Genomic DNA, 22,419 nt, shown 5'->3' on the forward strand with positions numbered 1-22,419 from the left:
ATAAAGGGGCATTTTCCCAGTGGGGGCAGGGAGAGGGGACTTAAAAGATGCTGTCTCAACGTAATATTTTAAAAGCAACCTACATTTGTTAGACAGAGTTTCCAATTATCACATGTTTAAAATGATTATCCAGCTATAAAAGAGCCAAGTTGGTGCTTGGAAATCTGTCACAACTCTATAGGTTGTTTCTACCCAGCTTTAATTTGAGCATATAGCAAGGCCCTAAGGGTAAGTCTATATGGTACAATAAAGCATTGTGGAGACACTTTGTGCTCAGTCCATGAATGCCAGCTTCCAAAGTGGAAGTAATGTAGCTCTACTAGTGCCGTTATGCAGGTGTAGTAATAATGCTTCTCTTAGCATATTGTGGTGCATTATTTTCCTGTCACAGCTATAGTGCTTCTGATTTGGGGTGTGGAACAGGTGTGGCATGTCTCAGAACAGTGTTGTCTTTCATACTCAGTGGGCATGTCTACCCGGGAATTTCTGCACAACTAAACTGAATGCACCTAAAGGTGCATTAAGGCAATTTATGTACTCATCTACACTTGCATACCTTAAGGCACCTTAATGTGAATTGCTGGGTGAACGTATTTGCAGCCTGCCTTGTGTAGCACCCAGAACAGCCCCACCTCCCCCAGCCTGAGGCTGTATAGTTGGGCAGTGCAACCCAGCTCTGGCCCCAACTGTAACCCCTACCCCATGTTTCTGCCTCCCCAGCATCAGTGGAGAGTGGGCCAGAGCTGAGGCCATGGGGAGCCCTGCAGCCGGTAGGGTGCTGGTGAAGTGCAGGGCCCCCACTGTGGCCTGGGGCTGGTGTGCATCAGCCAGGCAGGTGGCAAGGGGCTGGTGGAGGACACAGGTGTGCGTGAGTGCAAGGAGGACAGTGCTGTGTGTGGCTTGGACAGGCACTCCTACTTCAGTGTGTGCGACCTGCACCGGCACAGCTTGGTGCTAAGTCCCGAGTCAGTCGACATACCAACAGGTGCCACTGCTGCAGGAACCGCCACTCCAGCTCTGCTGTCTGCATCTTGGAGAACAGTACTTGCCATGTCGTCTTGGCAACTCCAGGAGGCAGCGTGGAGCCCTGTGGGCTTGGCTCCAGCCCACTCTGTCAACATGCACAGTCTTAAGCCACCTTAAGGCAACTATATGTCCCTTAAGGTGCCTTAACTATTTGCGCTTATATTTGATACCTGCTTTATGCATAATGCAGGTATCAAATTTAGGCATGATTAGCCTAAAATTGTGATTTATAAGGTGCAATTTTAAGAGTGTGCACAGATAGACCTGCGCCCTTAATGCACCTTAAAAATCACAATTTTAGGCTAATTGTACCTTGGGGGAAAAGAAAAAAAAAAGCACATATAGGCATGCCCAATTAATCAAACTCATTTTGGAAAATGTTGTTAAGGCTTCCAAGCTCCTTAGGTGCTTTTGAAATTTTTAACCAGAATGTTCATTGACCACTAATATCATCTTTTGTGTCTTATGTCAAAACAGTAGTCCTAGTAGCACTCTTCCTGTATTGGTCTGAGATTTCATCTGTAGTTTCCTTTTCAAATGTGGAGAGTGACCACTCCTAGCACAGAGTGTATGGAAGTTATACTAGCTTATCTCTGTATCTTACAGATATAATATTTGCTGTACTATGCCTGTCTCTCCATACTCCAGAGCAACATCGCATTATATCACCCAGAATTCTAGAAAAGTAGGGCTGGAAGGGACCACTAATACAATCCCCTTCTCAAAGCAGGATCATCCCAATCTGAAACAAGTGTGCATCTAACATGCTCTTAAAAACTTCCATGGATAGAGATTTGCAATAACATTTTCACCAACATTCACAGCACAGATGGTCAAATCAGTTTATTTATGAGATTGTGTAAGTTCCTAACCGAAACCAAAGGGATTTTGAAACAACCACATTGATATTATTATTTGGTTGTTTTTCACGAGCTGATGGCAAAACATTTTTAAAGGGAGGTATGAAACTTCAGTATTTCTCAGCTGTATCCCAACATTCGTAATATTTAGAGCAGAAAAGAGATTTTGCTTGTGCCCAATAGCAATATAACTGGGAGCAGTCACACTGGAATCTAAAGTCCATCAACAGTAAGAGGATGTTTGGATAAAAGTTCAGATTCAGGCCTAGCTCTAAATATTTTGAATCACTAACTTCCTTGGTGAGGGAGAATTTTGGCAGGACTAAGCACAATGAGCCCATATCTGCACCCAAAATAATGTAAATATGAACCTTCAATAAAGCCTCCACTTAAAAGCTGTAGAGATAATTGGGAGAGAAACCTTCATAATGAACAACAAATATAATTACAGTATATGAGTTGCTGAAAACCTGATCTATATAAAACAGTAGATATGCAAATCCAATGCATTAAGTTGACATCTGTGCCATATGTAATGATGCATTACCTTAATGGAAAGATGGCATTCATGTCCCTTCCCCCACCTGATGTATATTGTGCCTCAAGAGTTACTTTATTATACTAAGCATTACCACAATATTGTTCTTCAAGGTCTCAAGCTGAGCATTAAGCTACAATTGGATTGTCACCATTAAGGTTTTGTCACAGTCTGATTTAGGGAGAAAGTCAATGGTCTGGAAACAGATGTGAAACTCCTTAAATGCACCTCATCAGAGCTTCAAAACTAATTCCCATCTTAACGTTGCTTTTGATTTTCTAAGGGAAAGAAAGGGAAGACATGAGGGGAGTGACGGTGCTCAAGTGGTGAAAGGGAGAGGGATAATCATGTGAGCACAGATGCTCGTGAACTAGAAGATAGCACTTTATTAGCCTGGGATACGTGTTCTATATCCAAATTATGTCGCTCATTTAAAGTGTAATTCTACTCTGCCTACACATCATGGGGTTTCCATATGGAAACAGTTCTCATTATAGGAACATTTTTTGAACCAAGATCTTTCAGGATGTAGGGGTATTTGTGGGGGGGTGGAGTTTATTCTTGGGGGTGGGGGGTTCAAAAACAATCAAATAAAACACAAACCAGACAGAGAAAGAAATTAGAACATCCTCCAGAGACCCTAAAAGAGAGCTGCACTCGAGTACCAATATCATGGTGATGAGGGCACCCATTTGCAATGTGATAGACATCAGTTCCTCACATAAATCAAGCACCGCAGGAATTTATATTTAAGTCTCTACACCGAAGGAGAATACCCTGACCCTGAAGGCATCGTGTTTCCACTCAGAGGCATCTCTTTCTCATTTGGATCAGGATTTCTTTTTATCCTCGACAAGATAGAAACCTCTCATTAAAACCTGTCCATTTTCCCCAAAAGTTTGGCATTCAACAAATTGATACTTTCCTTCAGAATGCCTGACCTGTTCTATTCCCATATCAGCAATGTCCAATTCAAATAACATGACTCGTTTACAAGAGGAAATGCATAAAAAAACCAACAACCTGACTTGCTAGTCATGAACCTGAATGAACTGGGCTCCTTCGGGATATAAAAAAAAAAGTGTTATCTGAGGGAACACAGTTGTCAACACCTTAATTTATTAAAAATCTCGGTGCACTGCTCCGTGATTAAGGCCTGGTTTGTGTCAGTCATTCTCGATAATACTGAATTGCTGCAAAAAATCCTGAAGCAATGAAGGGGAAAAAAAAGACACCAGGCAGAGACTTCACTTACCTGCCTGAATTCCTCAAGATCTATTTTGTTTCCCACCAGCACCAAGGGGATGTCGTAGGTGTGCCGGACACGATAAATGAGCTCCTTAAACTCTGCTGCCTCCTGAAAAGATTGGCGGTCCGTGATGGAATAGCAGATAATGAAGCCCTCTCCACCTCGCATATATTGGTCCCTCATGGCTGTGAATTCTGCCTGCAGAGTAAGAACGACATGCTCTATAATTTAGCAAATAAAATAATCCAACTATAAATAGCGGACTTGCTGAGAGTGTTCTTCCAAGGTAAATTTAAATTGTTTATTTACTATTTTAAATTGTGCTTAGATTAAAAAAAATAAATAAATGAGGCATCCTTCAGGGACTGAGACTGCAACTTTTCCCTGGATAATTCACCACCAAATTTTCTCTTAGGCAGTTTCTTTCTTGCACACAGCCAATCTGTCTTCTCAGAATATCAGGTTATTTATATAGATCCCTATTACTCCTCAATCTGCATTTTTTTTTCCTAGGTCTTTTCACAACATGTCTGCATCCTGGAGCCTACAGGAGTAGCAACACATTGGATGGCATAAGAAACATAGCATGAAGAAAGATCCAGCCCAGCCTAATGGCCACCGGGCTAACGTATATTCACAGATGCGTAGATCGTTAGGGGCTGAAAGAGAGCTTGCAGATCATCGAGTCCAGGCCCCCCACTCTAGGCAACATGGTTAAGGCACACCTGTTTCTTAGCTAAGAGCACACAAGGGAGCAAGGAGGTAGGAATCCTATATGATCACTTTTGACTCCCTACCCCAAATGATCATGTATACTCACCTAAACCTCTCTGCAACCACATCCTTGCAGCATGAAGAGCTGCACCCCGCCTCCAATATTTCTTCTTAAATATATGAGATTCAGGTCTGAAGTCCTATTTATTTACCTGGCGCGGCTCTATGAGCACTCGTGGTGCTCTGGCGAGGTGCCGGAGGACTGGAAGAGGGCCAATGTGGTCCCTATCTTCAAAAAGGGAAAAAAAGAGGACCCGGGAAATTACAGGCCAGTTAGTCTTACCTCAATCCCGGGTAAGCTCTTTGAAAAAATTATCCTGGCACACATCCAGGAGGGCCTTGCGGGGGAATGCATGCTCAGGGGCAACCAACATGGGTTCATCAGTGGCAGGTCTTGTCAGACCAACCTGGTGGCCTTTTACGATCAGGTCACCAAATCATTAGACGCAGGGGTTGCTGTGGATGTAGTCTTTTTGGACTTCCGGAAGGCTTTCGAAACTGTCTCTCACCCTGTCCTCATCAAAAAGCTGGGAGACTGTGGTGTCGATGCCCACACGGTCAAATGGGTCGCCAACTGGTTGGAGGGCCGCACCCAGAGGGTGGTAGTGGATGGGTTCTTCTCGACCTGGAAGGACGTGGGCAGTGGGGTTCCACAGGGCTCGGTCCTCGGGCCCGCACTGTTCAACATCTTCATCAGTGACTTGGATGACAGGGTAGAAAGCACCCTGTTCAAGTTTGCTGATGACACTAAGATGTGGGGGGATGTGGGTGCACTAGAAGGGTGCAATAGGCTACAAGCTGACCTTGACAGGTTGCAATGGTGGGCGGATGAGAATAGGATGGGGTTTAACACTGATAAGTGCAAGGTGTTGCACATGGGGAGGAAGAACCGGCACCACACTTACAGGTTGGGGAACTCCCCTCTTGCCAGCACGGAGACGGAAAAGGATCTTGGAGTCGTCATTGACTCCACGATGAACATGGGCCGGCAGTGTGGGGAGGCAGTCAAGAAGGCCAACCGTACCCTGTCATTCATCCACAGATGCATCTCGAGCAGGTCCAGGGAGGTGATCCTCCCCCTCTATGCGGCACTGGTCAGGCCGCAGCTGGAGTACTGCGTCCAGTTCTGGGCGCCACACTTCAAGAGGGACGTGGACAATATGGAAAGAGTTCAGAGGAGGGCCACTTGTATGATCAAGGGTCAGCAGGGCAGGCCTTATGAGGAGAGGCTACGGGACCTGAACCTGTTTAGCCTCCACAAGAGAAGGTTAAGGGGGGACCTTGTGGCCTGCTACAAACTGGTCAGGGGGGATCAGCAGGTATTGGGGGAGTCCCTGTTCCCCCGTGCGCTGCCAGGAGTGACCAGGAATAACGGTCACAAGCTGGCGGAGGGTAAGTTTAGATTAGATATTAGGAGGCGCTACTTCACAGTCAGGGCGGCTAGGGCCTGGAACCGGCTTCCAGGGGAAGTGGTGCAGGCTCCTAGCCTGGGGATTTTTAAAAGGAAGTTAGATGAGCACCTTGCCGGGGTCATCTGACCCCGGTGCTCTTTCCTGCTAAGGCAGGGGGTCGGACTAGATGATCTACCTAGGTCCCTTCCGACTCTAGCTACTATGAAACTATGAAACTATGAAACTATGATCCAAGACCCAGGGATGTCAAAGGGGAGACCTCTATTGACTTCAATGAGTTTTGGATTAATCACTAAATGAAATGACTTCTTGGGGTGGGGGCAGAGTATTCTTCAAAGATTCTGTACATCTAAGAACTTCCTGAAGCAGCAGAGTTTCCATTCCAGTGTAAGATGCTATCACTAAGAGATGGGCTAGTTCACACTAGGAATTGGTCCAAACTTCTTGCTGCATTAGATATTTTGGTTAACTTTCATTTCAATACAATATCTAGGTGGCGTTCTTCAAATCCCCCAGTTCTTAATGCCTCAAGCTTAGCTTTTTTTTGTCAAAAGCTGGACCTGGATATTGTCACTTGATCATGTTTTAAGGCAAGTTTCACCTTCACTGTTATGCATTTGTCTTGATCATGGCTCAGAGTAAAGAAGTGGAAGAGCCTCAAATGCCGTGGCAATGGCAGATTGGAACAAGAATTCTCTTGACAAACCTGTTCAGAGGAGATTTGCAACTTCAGAGCATCCAACAGAGTTGGGAATTCATGTATAAATGTTAGAATGCCTCTATGAGCTAAGGGACAGGTAATGTCCTGAATTTTCCTCTTGCTTGAGATTTACGGATAAGATTTTCAAATGACAAGTACCCAACTCATGCTGAAAAAAATCAATGGGAAATGGACAATTAGATTACTTATGCCCCTTTTAGAATCTCAATGTAAAGTCTCTCCAAGTATTTTAAACTAGGTCATATTGATTACCATTTCCCACTATAAATAGATCTATACTTAATGTTCACCATTCTTCTTTATCAATGATCCATACTTTAACCAAGGGTTGCTCACATAGATTTCAAAGTCTCCCAAAGGAGAAGTTTCCTATACTAAGTTCCAAAATAGCAAATTAATACCAGGTTTTCACTCAAAATGTGCCTATGAAAACATTCAATGAATGCCAAAGCAGAATTATATTGTAATAATATACCGTAGTAATAAGTAGGCCTGTGCAAAGTGGCTAGTATTCACTTTGGATTCAGATTCGGCCAATTTGGGGGTGGGCTGGGAGAGCAGACAGGAGTCAGGGGGCACTTGGGGGGGATGGGGGAGCAGGCAGGGGATGGGGCCTGGTGGGGATCATAGTCGGTAGGGTCTGAAGGGACCTGAGCAGATCTGACCCCACCTCCACCCATGGTCCCCTCCCCACTTCTTCAGCCCCCTCCCCTCCCACTTACTGGCACGGAGTCTGGGTCCAGCTCCCTATGATGGCAGCTGGGGACTTCCTGAATCTCCGAAGCTCTCCAAATCTTTTCCAAATCAATTCAGAGAATTTTGAATTGATTTGGACCTTTTTATTGGTCTCCTGGTTCGATTTGGATTTGGAGATTTGGCCACTGAATCAGCACCCAAAAGTTTGCACAGCTCTAGCAATAAGTGCTTTGACTTTATTCAAATAAAACATTGCTCATTTTTCATTAAACATTGTGACAACATAACATTTTCCCATGCAACATTTCTATTTGGTCAAATCAGCACTTTCTAATAGAAATCAGCTCATCAGAATATTTGTGACTGACTTCAAATTTTACACCTGAGCAATGCTGTTGAAGACAATGAGGTTTCTCATAGGAATGTAAAGGGATTCAGGTCATTGACTACAGTTGGGGAAAAGCTAAATAAGTAAACAGGATCAAAATGAAGCCAATGGGATCCCTGCCCCACCCCCACCCCCCAATCTAGGAGCAAAATATCTCTCCTGATAACAAATTTTTGCCGTGGCTTCAGGTAATGTCCCCACAGTACTTTGATGAAAACTCAAACAAGACAAGTCTACCAAAGTCACTTAAGTATTTTTCCAGAACTTATCTAATCTACACCTCTTTTTTTATTTACGGGAAAGGCAGTATGCATAATGATTACTTTAAGGATATGAATGAGTTTATTTCTGTAGTTATTTATTATGGCATGTTATTGCTGATGATTTATTGCACCAAACAGCCAAAATACCTTAGTGCCATGCTCACAGTGATTTTTTTTGTTGTGTTTTGTATGCACATTTTGTATGTTTGTAATTATTCTCTGCAGACTGGATTGGGAATGGCCACCTGTTTATGTGTAGTTAACTCAATTAATTGAGGAAATTATTTCTGTTCTTTCCTTTTTGATGCTGTTTGTCACAAACCTCATCTCTACCCTTTTGTACGTTTGCTGATTCTCGAATCACAGAATACTAAATTTAAAAAGAAAATAGACTCAGATTTTCATAGCATTTTGCATTTGTGTACTTTTTATGTCAAATCACTATGGTCTGCATAAAACAGCTTATGTTAGTGAGGGGAATGATCTACAAAACACATGAGGAACTATAAATTCCATATTTCACAAGAGAAAGGACCAAAACAAAAATATCTAAACCTCTTTGATGAAATTTTAATTGAGCTCTTGTGCCATATAATTTCATATGTCCCCTCCTTTTTCATATATGAGCCAAGCTTTCATTTCAATAGGCCTATGGAAGTCCAGAGAAGAATCCAGATCTAAGGACCTGGGAAATTTTACAAGTGGTTCAGCACTTTTAACTTAATATTTTCGTTGCTTCTTTTAAATTAGCCAACAATGCATCTATAAATCCTGCATGGTAATATCTTCCTTAATTGCTTCCTGCTATAAATGTGGCTTTTGGGTTAATTATTCAGGAACATAACTCGATGCCATGTGCTACTCATGAGGAGAAGAACTGAAACATTTCCATGTCAGTAAATGCAAAACAGCAGAGACAGGAGGAAATCACACCTCTTCAAAAGGAAATCAGTTCTGCGAATCAAAGTGCAGATTTGCTGTGCTTATAGCACTTTGCGACTTGCCATCAGATTCTAATATTCTCATGTGTATTATGACTAGGAGATCTCTGAAAAAAGAAGGATAGGAACTCTTTTGAAATGAAAGCATTTTCCAATTCAGGATGTGTGCAGCAGATCAGCATAAGAAACAGCAGCTCTGGCTAGAAACATCCACAATTTTTAAGGCAGGAAGAAGTACATATAAGCTTCAATTTCCCTTCTTTTTCACATTGCAATGTATTGGAGGGGAGGGAACAGCTATAAAACACCATGCTGCACGGAGTAAGTTCCCCAGTAGGTAATACATTAAATATTCAATCATAGTTACTGTAGGGCTTCCTACAACTTCCTTTGAAATGCCTGGTACTTGCCATATCTGTAAACAGGCACTAGGCCAGTACTTTGAATGATTCATAACAGCAATGCTATTTCAGAGGTACCAAGACACTGTGGGAGCACGTGGCACAAGACAAGCTCGTTGTAGTGCTTCTGGTCCAACCAGAAAGATGATAATCCAGCAATAAAAAATATTTCCTATGATCTGCTCAGTTCCATTTTGCCAACAAAGAATGCTGTATGCATGCTATATTCTCCTTCAGAGTTTGGAGTTCATATGTGAATCAAGCAGCTAAAGTTTTTAGGTACTCCTGGGCCACGGCCCCACAAGTGGTAATGTGCATTTTGTGGCACCGCAAAATGCACATGGCACGTGTGAAAACATTCTCCACGCTGTGTATTTGCAGTGTGGAGCCCAAATGAGATACTGGGAAACCCTGGTATCTAATTCAAATGCAACAACAAAAAAGTCATGCAGCACACGTGGCTGCAACATGTGCTGGCCACAACTAGAGCCAAACCCCAGAGCCACACTCCAGCCTGGATTGCTGCCACTGCAGCCCTAGGAGACCCCCAGGACCCTAAGTAAGGCTTCTGGGGTCAGCCCAGGGACTGGCCCCAGCCTCCCCTGTCCCACTGGGGGCATTTGCCATGCCCCGTGGTGTGTATGCAGGGGCATTTTCTGGAGAAAAGTACCAGTGGCACAACAATGTGCCACTGCTATTTGTCCCTGGAGAAACACACGTGAGCATTTGTGGGGATGCACCCCTGGGGAAAAAGCAGTAGAAGGGCAGTACTTGGGTGCTCTGTGGCTACAGTCTTTCTTTTTTCTCTGAAAATGTGCATGTGGGACCATCCTCATGCAAATGAAGATTCCTAATTCTACCCCTCTCTATCTCTTTGTCTTCATGTCTTGAAAATATTTTCAGGGAAAACTATACCTTAAATATTCACCTAGAACCATCTGTTATTAGGGAACTCATTTCTTGGGTCATTTTCTCTTGGGGTTTACTCAAGAAATGGTCTCTTAATCAGAAATATTCAGCGTTTGGTACACAGTACTTGCTAGGTATTTGGAGAGAAATCAACTCAGCAGAGTAGGAAAGAAACCTCCCTTTATCTTTTTGGATCTATACCAAGAGGACACCGCATACTTTCAGACTTTCTTTTCTTCCAGTATGACAACTACCCCTTACATAGGTCTCTTTTTCTCCCCATAAACCGAAAAAGCTTTAAATAGTCTATGCCATTATCCCAGTTTGACGAGAGAGGAAACTGAGGCGTAAGAGAGGAGAGTTATTTAGGCTGCCCTACAAAACACAGAGAGCGGTAAGTACTGGCCCCAGGGCTTCTGTAGCCAGTTTGGGGTCCCAATCACTAGTCAAATTAAAGAAAGATAAAAATAAAATGACAGCAGCCTCCAAGAGACTCAAGCTTGTTCTTCTTTTATATCCTGCTATAGCCACAAGAGAAAATGATTAGAAGCTGAGTTTGTAAAAATGTAAAAAGACAGTGCATTCAAAACAAAAGCCAACACAATTTCCAACTTACACATACGCTGCACACTTCATGTCTGTTCTTTCTTTTTTTTTCTCTCTTTTGATCTTGGCTTATACCTCTTCTGGAAGAGGTCAGAGCCTCCCCAGGGAGGCCATCCTCACAGTTTGAGAAACGCCACTTTCTATATCTTCCTGTCTTGTGTTCGGCCTGACTTTCGGACTGGGAATCTGCTAACAGATGTTCTTAATCAAAGCTGTCTCCCTGATTACCAGAGGGGTCATTCTTATTAGGAACTTTTTTCACATTTATAGAAAACACAGGGGCCTTCCTTAGAAAGAGCTGCGGCATTGTTTGTCTACAGCAATGAACAAACAAGGATAAAATGAACAAAAAGGGCACAAGCAGCACGGGGCAGGGGAGAAATCCATCAACCAACAAATGGAAACATACAGTCGCAAAACAAGGAACATGGGCTGTGAAGACAACCGTGGTGAAGTATCCGTTGCCAGTGTACACATTTCATCATGAGAAACAGGAGGCTTTTATCAGCTCTTGTGAGATTTTTCTGGTACAAATTTCATGATTTGTTACCAGCAAATGGATTTTTAAGAAAGCTTCCTTACCCAGGGCTGATGAGTACTTACTCATATGGATATGATAGCAGGGTTGGAAGCAGCCTTCAACTGCCTGCAGGGGGGCTGCACAGAGGATTGAGCTGGATTGAGCTGACGGTGGGGGCAGGACAAGGAACAATAGGCCCACGTTGCAGCAAGGGAGGTTTGAGTTGGATATTAGGAAAACTTCCTCTTTAGGAGGGTGGTGAAGCATGGGAAGGGGTTTCTAGAGCGGTGGTGGGATCTCCATCCTTGGAGGTTTTTAAGGCCCAGCTTGACAACCCCTGGCTGGGATGACCAAGTTGGGGATGGTCCTACTTTAAGCAGGGGGTTGGACAAGATGACTCCTGAGGTCCCTTCCAGCCCTAATTTTCTATTGTTCTAATATTCTCAGGAAGCTCCACTGGGACTTGCTACGTTAGTACTTGGTAGTGTCATTCACACACAGGAGTGTCCCCCTGTCCCCACCCCGACATGCACCTATTCCAACCAAAAAATGCAGGGATTTAGACTTCCCCTACTCCAGTCCTCCACAATGGCTCGGTGAGTACTGCGATGTAAATATTTCCCTGCGGGGCCACAAGTTTATTTTTCCTTTCCAAGGCGTTATGTCAGTCTCTAAAAGGGGATGGGTGGGAAGGGGAAGACAATATTCCAAAAGAAATTTGATACATTTCCCTTGATCAACACCCCGCAACAGGAGGTGCAGCACCCAGCACAGGGCCGAGAGTGCGAAGGTGCTGCATTCAACTGAAGACCGCCAGGTGCCTGGCATTATTATTGACAGGATACAGAACTGAGTCTACGCCAGCCTATTTACACCCAGGAACTGGTTTGGGGACCAAAAGTGCATCAGTCGGCTGACTGGCTGCTAGGGCAAGCAAAGCAGGCAATGTGGCAAATGTCAGCTATGCATCATTTGGCCCTCGCTGCCATCTCCTCCTCCCCAAGTCAAGTCTGAAAGCATCAAGCACAAAAGGTATTGTACAGCAAAGGACAATGAAAGAAGTGTGCAGCAGGTGGTGTGGAGCCACTTGTGCCTAGTTAAGCCATCTGCCACTCCGTTGACAGGGAAGATGGAGAGTTGGATGAAATCTCAGCTACAGACCCAAGCAAACACTGGGGCATTGGTGTAAACCCTAGGAGGTCTGATTCTCATTTTCACTGTCTCCTTTACCTTGCTCTGACATTACCTCCACCCCTGCAATTTCCCTTGATACTCTTCTGACGTTGGTGCCAGTGTGATGTAAAGGGGCCTCAATGTAAATGAGAATCCTTTTCAGCTTGCGGGGGAAATGGATTATTACAATAATCAGATCCTTGATTAATGATCAGTCAGTATCTTACAATTTATAATTACAGGAAGCAAGCCTTCCTCACCTCATTATAAAAGAGAAACTTGTATGTGTGAAAAAGCACAGATCTGTATTGTCTTATCCAAACACGTGGGCTGTGGATCTGTCTTCAGAAGCCTGGCAGGAAAAGAGCCACTTATAGTGGGTCCAAGTGAATCAGGCACAAGGGCTTTTTATCTTTTTTACATGGTGTCAGGGTATCAGCGACATCTCTGTCTCACTAGTTCTGAGACATTAAACTTGGCAGTGCTAAGCATGTCCTCTTTAAGACCCTGACATCTCAGCCAGACTCTTTCCCATTTAAACCAGAGTAGAAACAAAGCTATATGCATTTGTAGTCAGTGGGGGCATAGGACATGGTGGAAATGAAGATACATGCATGATGCCTTCAGACCCATACGGGTGGATATGAACTGGAACACCAGAGCCCAACTTGCCTGCACTTTGAAAATTTGGATATGAATCACAACCTGCATTTGGGCCTCTTGGTGCTCACTCATCTTTCCTTCCAATTCCCAAAGCCCTCCCAGAATAGTACTTTTATTGCCTGCAGTCACAGGAACCTGCAGACATAAGGCCAGCTAAAGGCCGCAGTGGGACTCCCTTTCAACCAGCAGTGGTATAAAATGACTCTTGGAAAAGGGTGGTTGGCACAAGCTGTTGCCCTGCATGCACACATGTGGTCTGAAGGCATCATACATGTATCTTCATTTCCACCACACCTTCTGCCCCTACTGACTATACAAATATATTTTATACAGGCAGTCCTCAGACTTAGGACATAACTGGTTCCTGAAAATGGTGTCTTAAGTCGAAATGTAACTCGAAACCAATTTTCCCATAGGAAACAATGTTATACATGGGAGATTTGTTCTTGAACCATTGCCCAGTGCCCTGTTTTCACCAAAAATAACCCAGTATTTTCTACTCAATCAATTATAGATGAGTAATATAGCTACATTAATGTATTTATATTGTAAGTCGCAATCTTATTGATTTGGAAGGACTTATTTGAGGTGACTTTGCTGGACTGTTTGAAGGGTTCTTGACTGGAGTCTTCTCAGGAGTCTTGGCTGCAGGGTTTTCTGGAGTCTCATCTGCTTTCTTAAAGAAAGTGTCCAAGGAAGTTTGGACAGATGTTCCCCAGGGAGACGGGTGACACAGCGGCTTGTTCACTGTCATGGCGTCACACCAAAACAAGCGTTGTAAAAGCAAAACTGACATCAGAAAGTTGAAACAAGGTGTCAATTTAGAAACGCTGTAAGTGCGAAAAGTTGTACGTTGAGGACCTCCTGTATTGCAAATGTTTTATGTCCCATTTACTTGGTGCCAGAGACAACAAACACAAGGGCTTATAAATTAGGCAAGCTCCAGATAGTCAAGATGACCGGGGGGGAAAGGATTCTTCCTGCTAGATGGCAGGAAACGTGAGCACTTCCTCCTGCTTCAACTCTTCCTCCCTCTGAAAAAAAATAACCCAGAAGTTCCCAAAAACCACACACAGCCCTTGTTCCCAATTAAGTAGCTGCTTACTAGCCAGCTCTTGCTTTCAGACTGCCCCCTCCCCTGCAGCATTGAGCTTCCCTGTGCTGATGTTCCCATTTTTAATCTGTTTCCTGGCCTCCAGTGACAATGCATTTGCCAATTTGCTGCACCTGTACTGTAAGCTAGGCTTTATTAACTGAACTCTTCTTAAGGTGGCAAACCTCCCTGTCATACTCAATAATGAAAATATACAATCTCTCAGCTGGGAGTCAACACCGACTTCCCATTCACCCCAAAACAGGGATGGAAACACTAAATCATTTCTCTACACTAGCAATAAAGCACTCAATGCAACTGTCTCCAGCTCAGTGAGCTGTCTTTTTCTTTCATATTAATGCTAATGGTTTCTTCCTTGGGGATAAACACCTTTATAATTTTCTCTTAAATGCATCCACTGAAGCAAGCTTCATTGTTAACTCTCTCTCAAAAACCCCAACTGCCTTTGGTTTATTGCATGCCATAAAACCCTTTCCCCCTCCTCATTTGTATGCAGGAAAGAATAAAACCGATTTTCACCTTTTATCACAAAATGCATCATAAATGGCAAAGGGAAGGAATTAATAGCTCAGTAATTATATTTTAGTAAACAGTGGAAAAACAGCAGTGTGGAGGTAATGACTGCAGCTGGCAGGCAACAGCTCGCCGGGGATTCAAACAAGCCCTTGTCAGTTCGCATGAGGGATACAGCCTTGCCACTCTCCCCAGTGGGGCTCATGCTGCCTTGCAAAGTTAAAACAGGAGGTCAGGGAACCAAACCCACCGCCGCTGTGATAAATGACTAAGAGTGATATCCTGGTCTTGCATATTTACTCCCTTGTGATGGCTTCCCCAGCAAGTCTGTTTACTTACAAATCCCAAGGGATGGCTCTTTCCCCCGCTACCCACCAGCTTTGGAAACTTCACCCGGGATCTGAAAAGCACACCGTGCTTTCCTTTGCCTCTAGCAGCATTTCATCACATAGAGAAAAAATTCTTGCCAGTGATAGCTGAGAGTTTAGCTGAGGTGTACCCCATGGTGCTATTATATAAATCATAAATCAATAATGAAGACCACAAAACTAGCTAGCTTTTCCACTGTTGTATTGACTTTGAGTAGCTCACAGCCTTGGTCCATGCCTTGGGGTTACACCAGTGCATGGGTGATAGCAAATACATCCATCCTAATTTTACATTGTGCACCTATATTTTGCTTGTGCAATGGGTAGGGAGAAGGGAAAATTGGCCTTGAGGAAATATGTACGGTGGACCCAATTTCCTTCAGCTCTAATGATAGGAGATATCTGTCTTCTGTTTCTGGGCTTGATCTTCATCTTCTCCCCTCATCCACCTCTCCAGGGTGCCATGTGATACACATCACTGTGAGCCTGGGATTCTGGTATACATCAGGAGTATCTTAACTGGAGTCAATGGACTTACAGTACAGTAAAAAAAAGAGGGGAATCAGGTCCTAAGTTTTGTAGTTGAGCAACACAGAGCCATGTTTCTAACCATAGCAATTAAAAATCTTTTGCCAAGCTGAGGTGGGACAACAGTCACTAGAAGAGAGGTGGATGTGTATGAGGAGAGATGTCCCAAATGGGAAGCTTCAGGGGAAAAAAAAGAGAAAAAAAAAAAACTTTTCAAGAGTTCAGTTCCTTCTAGAGAGGTTGCAGACTCTCCATCCATGGAAGTGTTCAAGACCTAGCTAGATAAACTTTGGCTGGGATGAGTTAGTTGAGGATTGTCCTGCTGTGTCTGAGCAAGGGGTTGGACTAGATGTCACCTCCTAAGGTCCCTTCCAACCCTCATTTTCTATGGTTCCCTTCAGTCCTTTAGATGATATCGAGCAATTCAGTTAGGGCAAAAGCCCACCCAGAAACTAGAAAATCAAAGCAGAATACCCCACCTGAAAGAGACAAAAAATGCAGTGTGGATACCTACGTTTTGGCCTGCTGAGTTCCCTTGACATCTGAGCATGCACTTGTAAGTAGGCTCTGAGGCTGGCAACTCTGAGCAGCTAGGCTCTTAACTTCCCCCTGAGCAAGGCTGTGACTCACAAATGAGGCAAATTAGTACCTAAATCCCTGAAGGACTGAGCATGAGTCAGGCTCGGAGCACAACTAACATACGCTTGGACCAAGGAGTTTGGTACGAAGTACAGCTTTAACGGTCACTGTCATTCAATAAAGCCACCTGCTGATGTCCACTTTTTACCTAATAGCTATAAACTAGAATTTGGCCAGTGTCCTAAGTTGTAGGCTCCTTCCCTTGGCCTACTCCCATGTCCTGCTTCCTGGGAGACGTCTCCCATCACTGGGCTACAGAATAGCCCGAGCAGGGCACCTGCGCCCTCCATTCCCCACCCCTGTTGAAGCAGGGCTCAGAACCAAAGGCTCTCCTTTTCCAGGTGAGAGCTTTAACATTGAACTACAGAGTCAAGCTCCCTCTTGCTTGCTTGCCATATAGCCCAATGAATCTTGCACTCTCACCTGCATAGAGATCTAGCCTCAATAAGAGGGCTCTTGGGTGGACGGAGGCACCTGAAGTGCGGGTTCCTATGTTTTAGAGAAAAACAGAAATCCCAACACACCCCTGCGCTCATTTTCCCTCACCTGCTAGCGCTAAGATATTCCCTCAGCAGTGCTCAGGCTGTGTGAATTGCCTTTTGAAAGCACATAACTCTCTCCTCTTATTGTATATGTCTAGACCCATGCTTCTGAAGCCAGGCATCTAACTGGTCAATCTGGGTTCTGCCCTCAGTCTCAGCGTCGGTTGTCCATCTGTAAAATGGACATAGTAGCTTTTATTTACCCCATTATGGTGTTGTAAATGTCCAGAAAGGTGCTAGATTACAGTGGCACAGGGCCTATGAAAGTACAGAATAACCTAAAAGGGACTGAGTGACTACTGGGCCCCTCCCCCTTATATGAATTTGGAGGTGATCTAGTGGAATTTTCCTTTCTCTGTCTTAAAAAAAAAAGGTTTCAGGTGCAAATTTGTAGTTAAAAGGCAAAAGGGGAAAAAAAAGAAAAGATAAGCACATCTCAGTTCTTATACATGGGCAGCCAATACATCTGCAGATGAGCTTTTGTTCTTTGTTGTTTCAAAGGGAGAGCTTACTCCCTAGGCAAGATTTGACATGCATCCTCCTACTGGCCTGGTAATGACATAGAACCGTTATGGCAACAATATATTCTCATTAGCCATTAGTCCTTAACAAAAGCAGGAGAGAAAAATCTTTCTGAGCTGGAGGAATGAAAACAAATGCAAAATATCTGAAATATACCTGGGTTAAAAATATCTTAACCCCCCTCCCACCATCTATGAATAATTACATTCATCATTTTCTTGAATTTCCTTGTTGTCCTTCCTTTCCCCTTTCACCTATGTAGCAATCCAACAACAGCGTTTATCAGTGCTCTAAGAGACGGCAAAATGTTCCAATAAAATACACACCAATGAGAATTTGCTACTCAAACTCATGCTGAACCATTCAGCGTGGTTTGCTGATCTGTGCTTTATGTGCATCTTTAGTCTGGCTGAGACTATAAACACACATATTGAAATACAGTATCTTTGAACGTGAACTTTTGTTTGTATTATTTTTCCATTTCATGTAAGCCTTTCCCTGTAAGATTCCCCAAGGAATCTTGTAGATTGGAAAGGTGTGAAGAGTCCAGTCCTTATCTGAATATGTAACTTTCTAAATGGTACCTTGTCCCCTTTTTGGTGGAATGCCCCCTTCCTTGTCTTTGATTTACTAGTATTGTACATGAGACAATCCTTGGTTATACATCAGAAAGAGCCCTACAATAGGTATTAGAGATGCAGAAGCCCTGCTCCTTGGAAGTTATTTTCTCAATAGGGCACAAAATCTCACTCCCATCTTCCTTGTTTGCTCTCCTTCTGGTCTCATGACTCTTGAACTGCCCAGTAGCAAGGAGCTGGACCATCCTCAGCGGTGACAGATGACAGGTCAAGTTGCAGCAAGGGAAGTTTAAGTTACATATTAGGAAGAATTTTCTCACTAGGAGGGTAGTAAAACACTGGAACAGGTTGCCCAGAGAGGTGGTGGAAGCTCCATCCTTAGAGGTTCAAGACCTGGGTAGACAAAGCCTTGAACCTGAGGTTGGACTAGATGACCTCCAGAGGTCCCTTCCAACCCTCATTGTCTAAACCAAACTCCCTGCTGAGTTCAGGATCACTCACAAGAAACCGGTCCTGCCCATGTGGCCCTGCTCCTTGTGGTCTGATGCCCAGAGTGGGGACGGTTCAGTATGGTCCTGAGAGGGATCCTCAGGACAGCAGTGGCATGAGCCCCCAGGACCTTGCTAAATCTACACTGCCTGTTCGTCTTGAAACTACACGGAGCAGGAGTGAATGGACAGAGCTTTTTCTTCTCACTGGTCCCAACTTGGCAGGACATGCTGCAGCCTAGAAGCCAACACCTTCTGCCGTTGAAGTCAATAGGTGTTCTGCTATAGGCTTATAGGGAAAAAGACTGAAACCTGTGATTTTTAACGTCTGGGTATGAGTCAATGATTTATAAGTGTATTATTATTATTATTAAATATCTTTCTTTACCCTCCAAATCTTTTTTTTCCCAGAATCTGTGGTTCCCCAAGTAAAATGATTTAGTGACGGGATGGACCTTATTTCTCCCTGCAGGGCTTATGTCAAAATATACAGTAGTTTGCCAGAATGAGGCTGTAACAGCTTTGTGTCCTTGGGGTCACTGTGATCTCCCCTAAGGCCCCCTTACCGTGCCAAGCTGGCCTAGAGGGAACCCTCAATTCTGACCCACCACATCTTTGACGGAAAATATACAATAGGGAGGCTGCCTTTCTGCCATCTTGAACACGGTTTCTTGTTGTACACTGGCCCCGGGGTTCCTGAATCCCTTGTGGGCCCCGTCCTCTTTTGGGTGTTTCGGGGCACCCTAGCCTGATGGGCTATGCGTGGCTCCAACCATCCCTTTACCACACCCCAAGACTCGCAGATGGAACTGACTTTCTTCAGTCTCGCATTGTGCCCTCACAGGGCTGCGGGGAGCCCGGGTACCAATCTTGTACTGCGCCCTCAGTGGTGCTCGGGCTCTCCGCAGCCCAGCAAAGTGCTGCACCCCCTCTGGTGCTAGAGTCCCCATGCTGCTGTGGGTCCCCTATGAGGTCTCCTCCACCCCCTAATAGCCTCACCCAAACCACCAGTTAAAACAGCAACCGAACACAAGCCCCTGGGCTATAACATAAAATCCAAACTGCCCGACTATCACATCATTCACCCTACCGGGGAATACACAGAAGCTGTTCCTGCAGCCAGGCCTCTCCCTCTTTGGTTATTCTGGGAGAGCTCATTCCCCGTGGGGGCTGGAAGGGAACTGCTCTCCTAGCCTCAGGCCTGGAGTTTATATGGGCCTAGGGCCCCGCCTCCTCAGCCGGCTGACCAGGTGCAGGTGCGGCCAATTCCCTCCTTAACTAGTTGTCCCAGCAATCTGCATCTGGGTTCTTATCTCTACTCCAAGAGTAGCAGGCACCTTAGTGCCCTGCTACAGAGGCATTTAACAAAGCCTGCGGGACCACCACTGGATTTTTCTGAGTGTCAGCCTCAGCCTGGGTAACCAATAAATATATAAAGAAAATGAAATTAATGCTATTCACCTAACACATTGAGTTAATGATCGCTACTTAGCTCATTAATACTGCGTCTTAAAAATAATATGTGAATGTTTCATTTATACATTACCGTGCGTAGGAGAAAATGCATTAAAATAATTTTCCCCTTAAAAGAACAAGCTTTAAAGGCCCATTAAAATATAATTACTGCCAAAAATGCATTTTACGTTTCCTCGAGATAAGCTGCAGTGGCCAGGTTTGAAACTCAACTTGCATTTGATTCAGGATTATGGAGCAGCATGTTTTGATAATAAGCAGAAGGATCACAGATAACAGTCTGAGTCATTGGGCTATGTTTTGTCTGGGAAAATGTATTTATCTGAAGGGCTCTTGGGACTAATATGGTTCCTCTTCAAAGCTGGAAGCAAGGGACAAAAATCCTAGTCCTGGCGGTTGGCAGGATGAACACATCTTGTGATTTCCTAGCAATTTGAGAGATGGCTTTCACTACGGAGCACGCTTTTGTTGTCAGGTTGGAAGTGCCTGCCTGAGAATGAATTCATGTGTACACAGCTCCAGACAAAAGGGACTCTCTTTAAAATGGCAGGCCATAGCATTTTAACCAGTTGTTTCCAATATGGGCTTTATATCAGGGAACTGTGACTGTGTACCAGTTTCACTGCAAAAATAATCCCACATTTTTACAGGCATGGATACAGTAATTGTGCCTGCGTATGTGCCCAGTTTTCTATGCCGACACTTGCCTTGTGGTTGCAAGTGAGTTTGCTTTTCTATCAAGGGATTTCTTTATGCAGTTAGGTTTCTGTGGGATGCCCTTTTCAAAGCTTGATGTAAGGACTCAGTGTGGAGCTCATAGTCAAGGAGCAGGAAGGGTGGAGCGAAGTCAAGAACAAAAGTCTACGCAGCAGTGAGTGGTGTATAAATGCAGCAGAGGAGATAAGTGCCATGCATACTCCAGAGGGAGGGAGTCAACCAGGGCTGCAGAATCAGCAATGCATTTCAAGCTTAGCATGGGGAGTGACAAAGGCTGAAAGAAAGGGGCAAGAACACATCCATGGCTCTGTGTGAAAGCTCTTTGTGAAGGCATGGGTGCCAGCAGTCATTGCTAATAATTAGCAGATGGAATAGAGGCAAGACAAAAAGGCTCACTCATTTTTACCAACATAATCCAGGGATAAATTCCTTTGAAGCTGAAGGAGTTACATTAGCCTAACTAAAATATAAGTGAAAGAATTTCCAGACTGGTTGGTGACAGAGTGAGAAACAGAGAGGCAGACACCAGCATGCAGCCATGTTAACAAAGGTGATCCCATAGACAGAAGCTGAACAATTCAAGTCAAGTCACCTTCACAGTAAATGCTCCCTTGTAGTCCCACAGGACACACCGCGAGTTCTCCTCCAAGGGCAGGTGCCTCTATGGGGCTGTGGCAACAACCACCTGCAGGCACCCATAATATTGATCCACTCCCCTGAACTCAGTGGGAGCTTCACTTCACTTCAACATCAAGCCCGTTCAGAGGAACCTCTCCATTGCTAACCACAGGCTTCCTTGCCTTTAATGGATTTTGGACCAGGCCCTTAAATTTATTTTAGGTTTGTGCAGTTAAAGCAACATAGCCAACAGAACTACACAGGTTATTGAACAAGCCTTCAACAGACAAGCAACTAAAAGCACCCTTGTAGTCATAGGGTCATGGAAAAGTAGGGCCAGAGGGGCTCTTCGGAGGTCATTCAGTCCAACCCCTACATGAGACAGGATCATCCCTATACAAACTGTCCCAAAGAACCATAATCTAAACTCTATATAAGACTTGCATCAGCCCTGACACAACATAGACCTAACACCCGAACCTGCCATGAGCAAAGCTGGGGAACCACGGTGGCCAATGTGCTGCTTCTATAAAATAGATGTCTATGCGCTCAAGAGATCTCAAGTAGCAGGCTACACGCCCTGCTACAGAGGAAGGCAAAAAAGACACCGGCAGTCTATAACCATCTGCTTATGGGGGGAGATTTCTTCTTGACTACAAACATGGTGATTGGTCCAAACTTGAGTGGAGGGGCAAGACCCTCTAGACTAGACCCTCCATCTCTGCTTCTAGCAGGAGAATCAGCACATCCCTGTTGAAGTCCCCAGCCCTGGCTGTAGCCGACATACAATGTCTCTGGGAAGTCTTAAATATACCCCGACACATATAGCAGAAAAAAGGGGCTGGGGGACAGGAGCAGGTTGAAGTCCTAGACCCAAAAAGTTACTTACTTATATAGTTTAATCTTTTTCAGTCTCTGTATCCCATGCTGTCTAGACTTCATTATTTTTGGCTTGCTTCTAACACTTTATAACTCCAGTGCTAATGATGTTCCTTAAAAGAGTGTAACAAATTCCCCTGAGTCTGTATTTACCTGCATATTCATCTATGAAGTTGGAATATGTGGAAGAGGGAGCTGTAGTATAGTCAAGGGAATTTGATGAAAAATGGTAATATCTGGACTAATATGAACTTTCCTTTGGGTAGACATTTCACCATTTTCAATCTGTAATTTTTTTTT

At 44.2% G+C, this 22,419-nt stretch overlaps 1 protein-coding gene across 2 annotated transcripts in view; it reads right to left on the minus strand.

The window, feature by feature from the left end:
• The window catches only part of RIT2 (Ras like without CAAX 2), a 296,848-nt gene that overhangs the window by 149,095 nt on the left and 125,334 nt on the right, over positions 1–22,419 (minus strand). For both annotated transcript variants that reach the window (XM_090037160.1, XM_090037159.1), the window contains one exon: positions 3,680–3,871. In XM_090037160.1, the coding sequence (XP_089893286.1) occupies positions 3,680–3,871 (192 nt within the window). The remainder of the gene's footprint in view (positions 1–3,679; positions 3,872–22,419) is intronic.

Source organism: Crocodylus siamensis, chromosome 3, assembly GCF_052110815.1.
Source record: "Crocodylus siamensis isolate JL-2025a chromosome 3, ASM5211081v1, whole genome shotgun sequence".
In the NCBI taxonomy this organism is placed as follows: domain Eukaryota; kingdom Metazoa; phylum Chordata; order Crocodylia; family Crocodylidae; genus Crocodylus; species Crocodylus siamensis.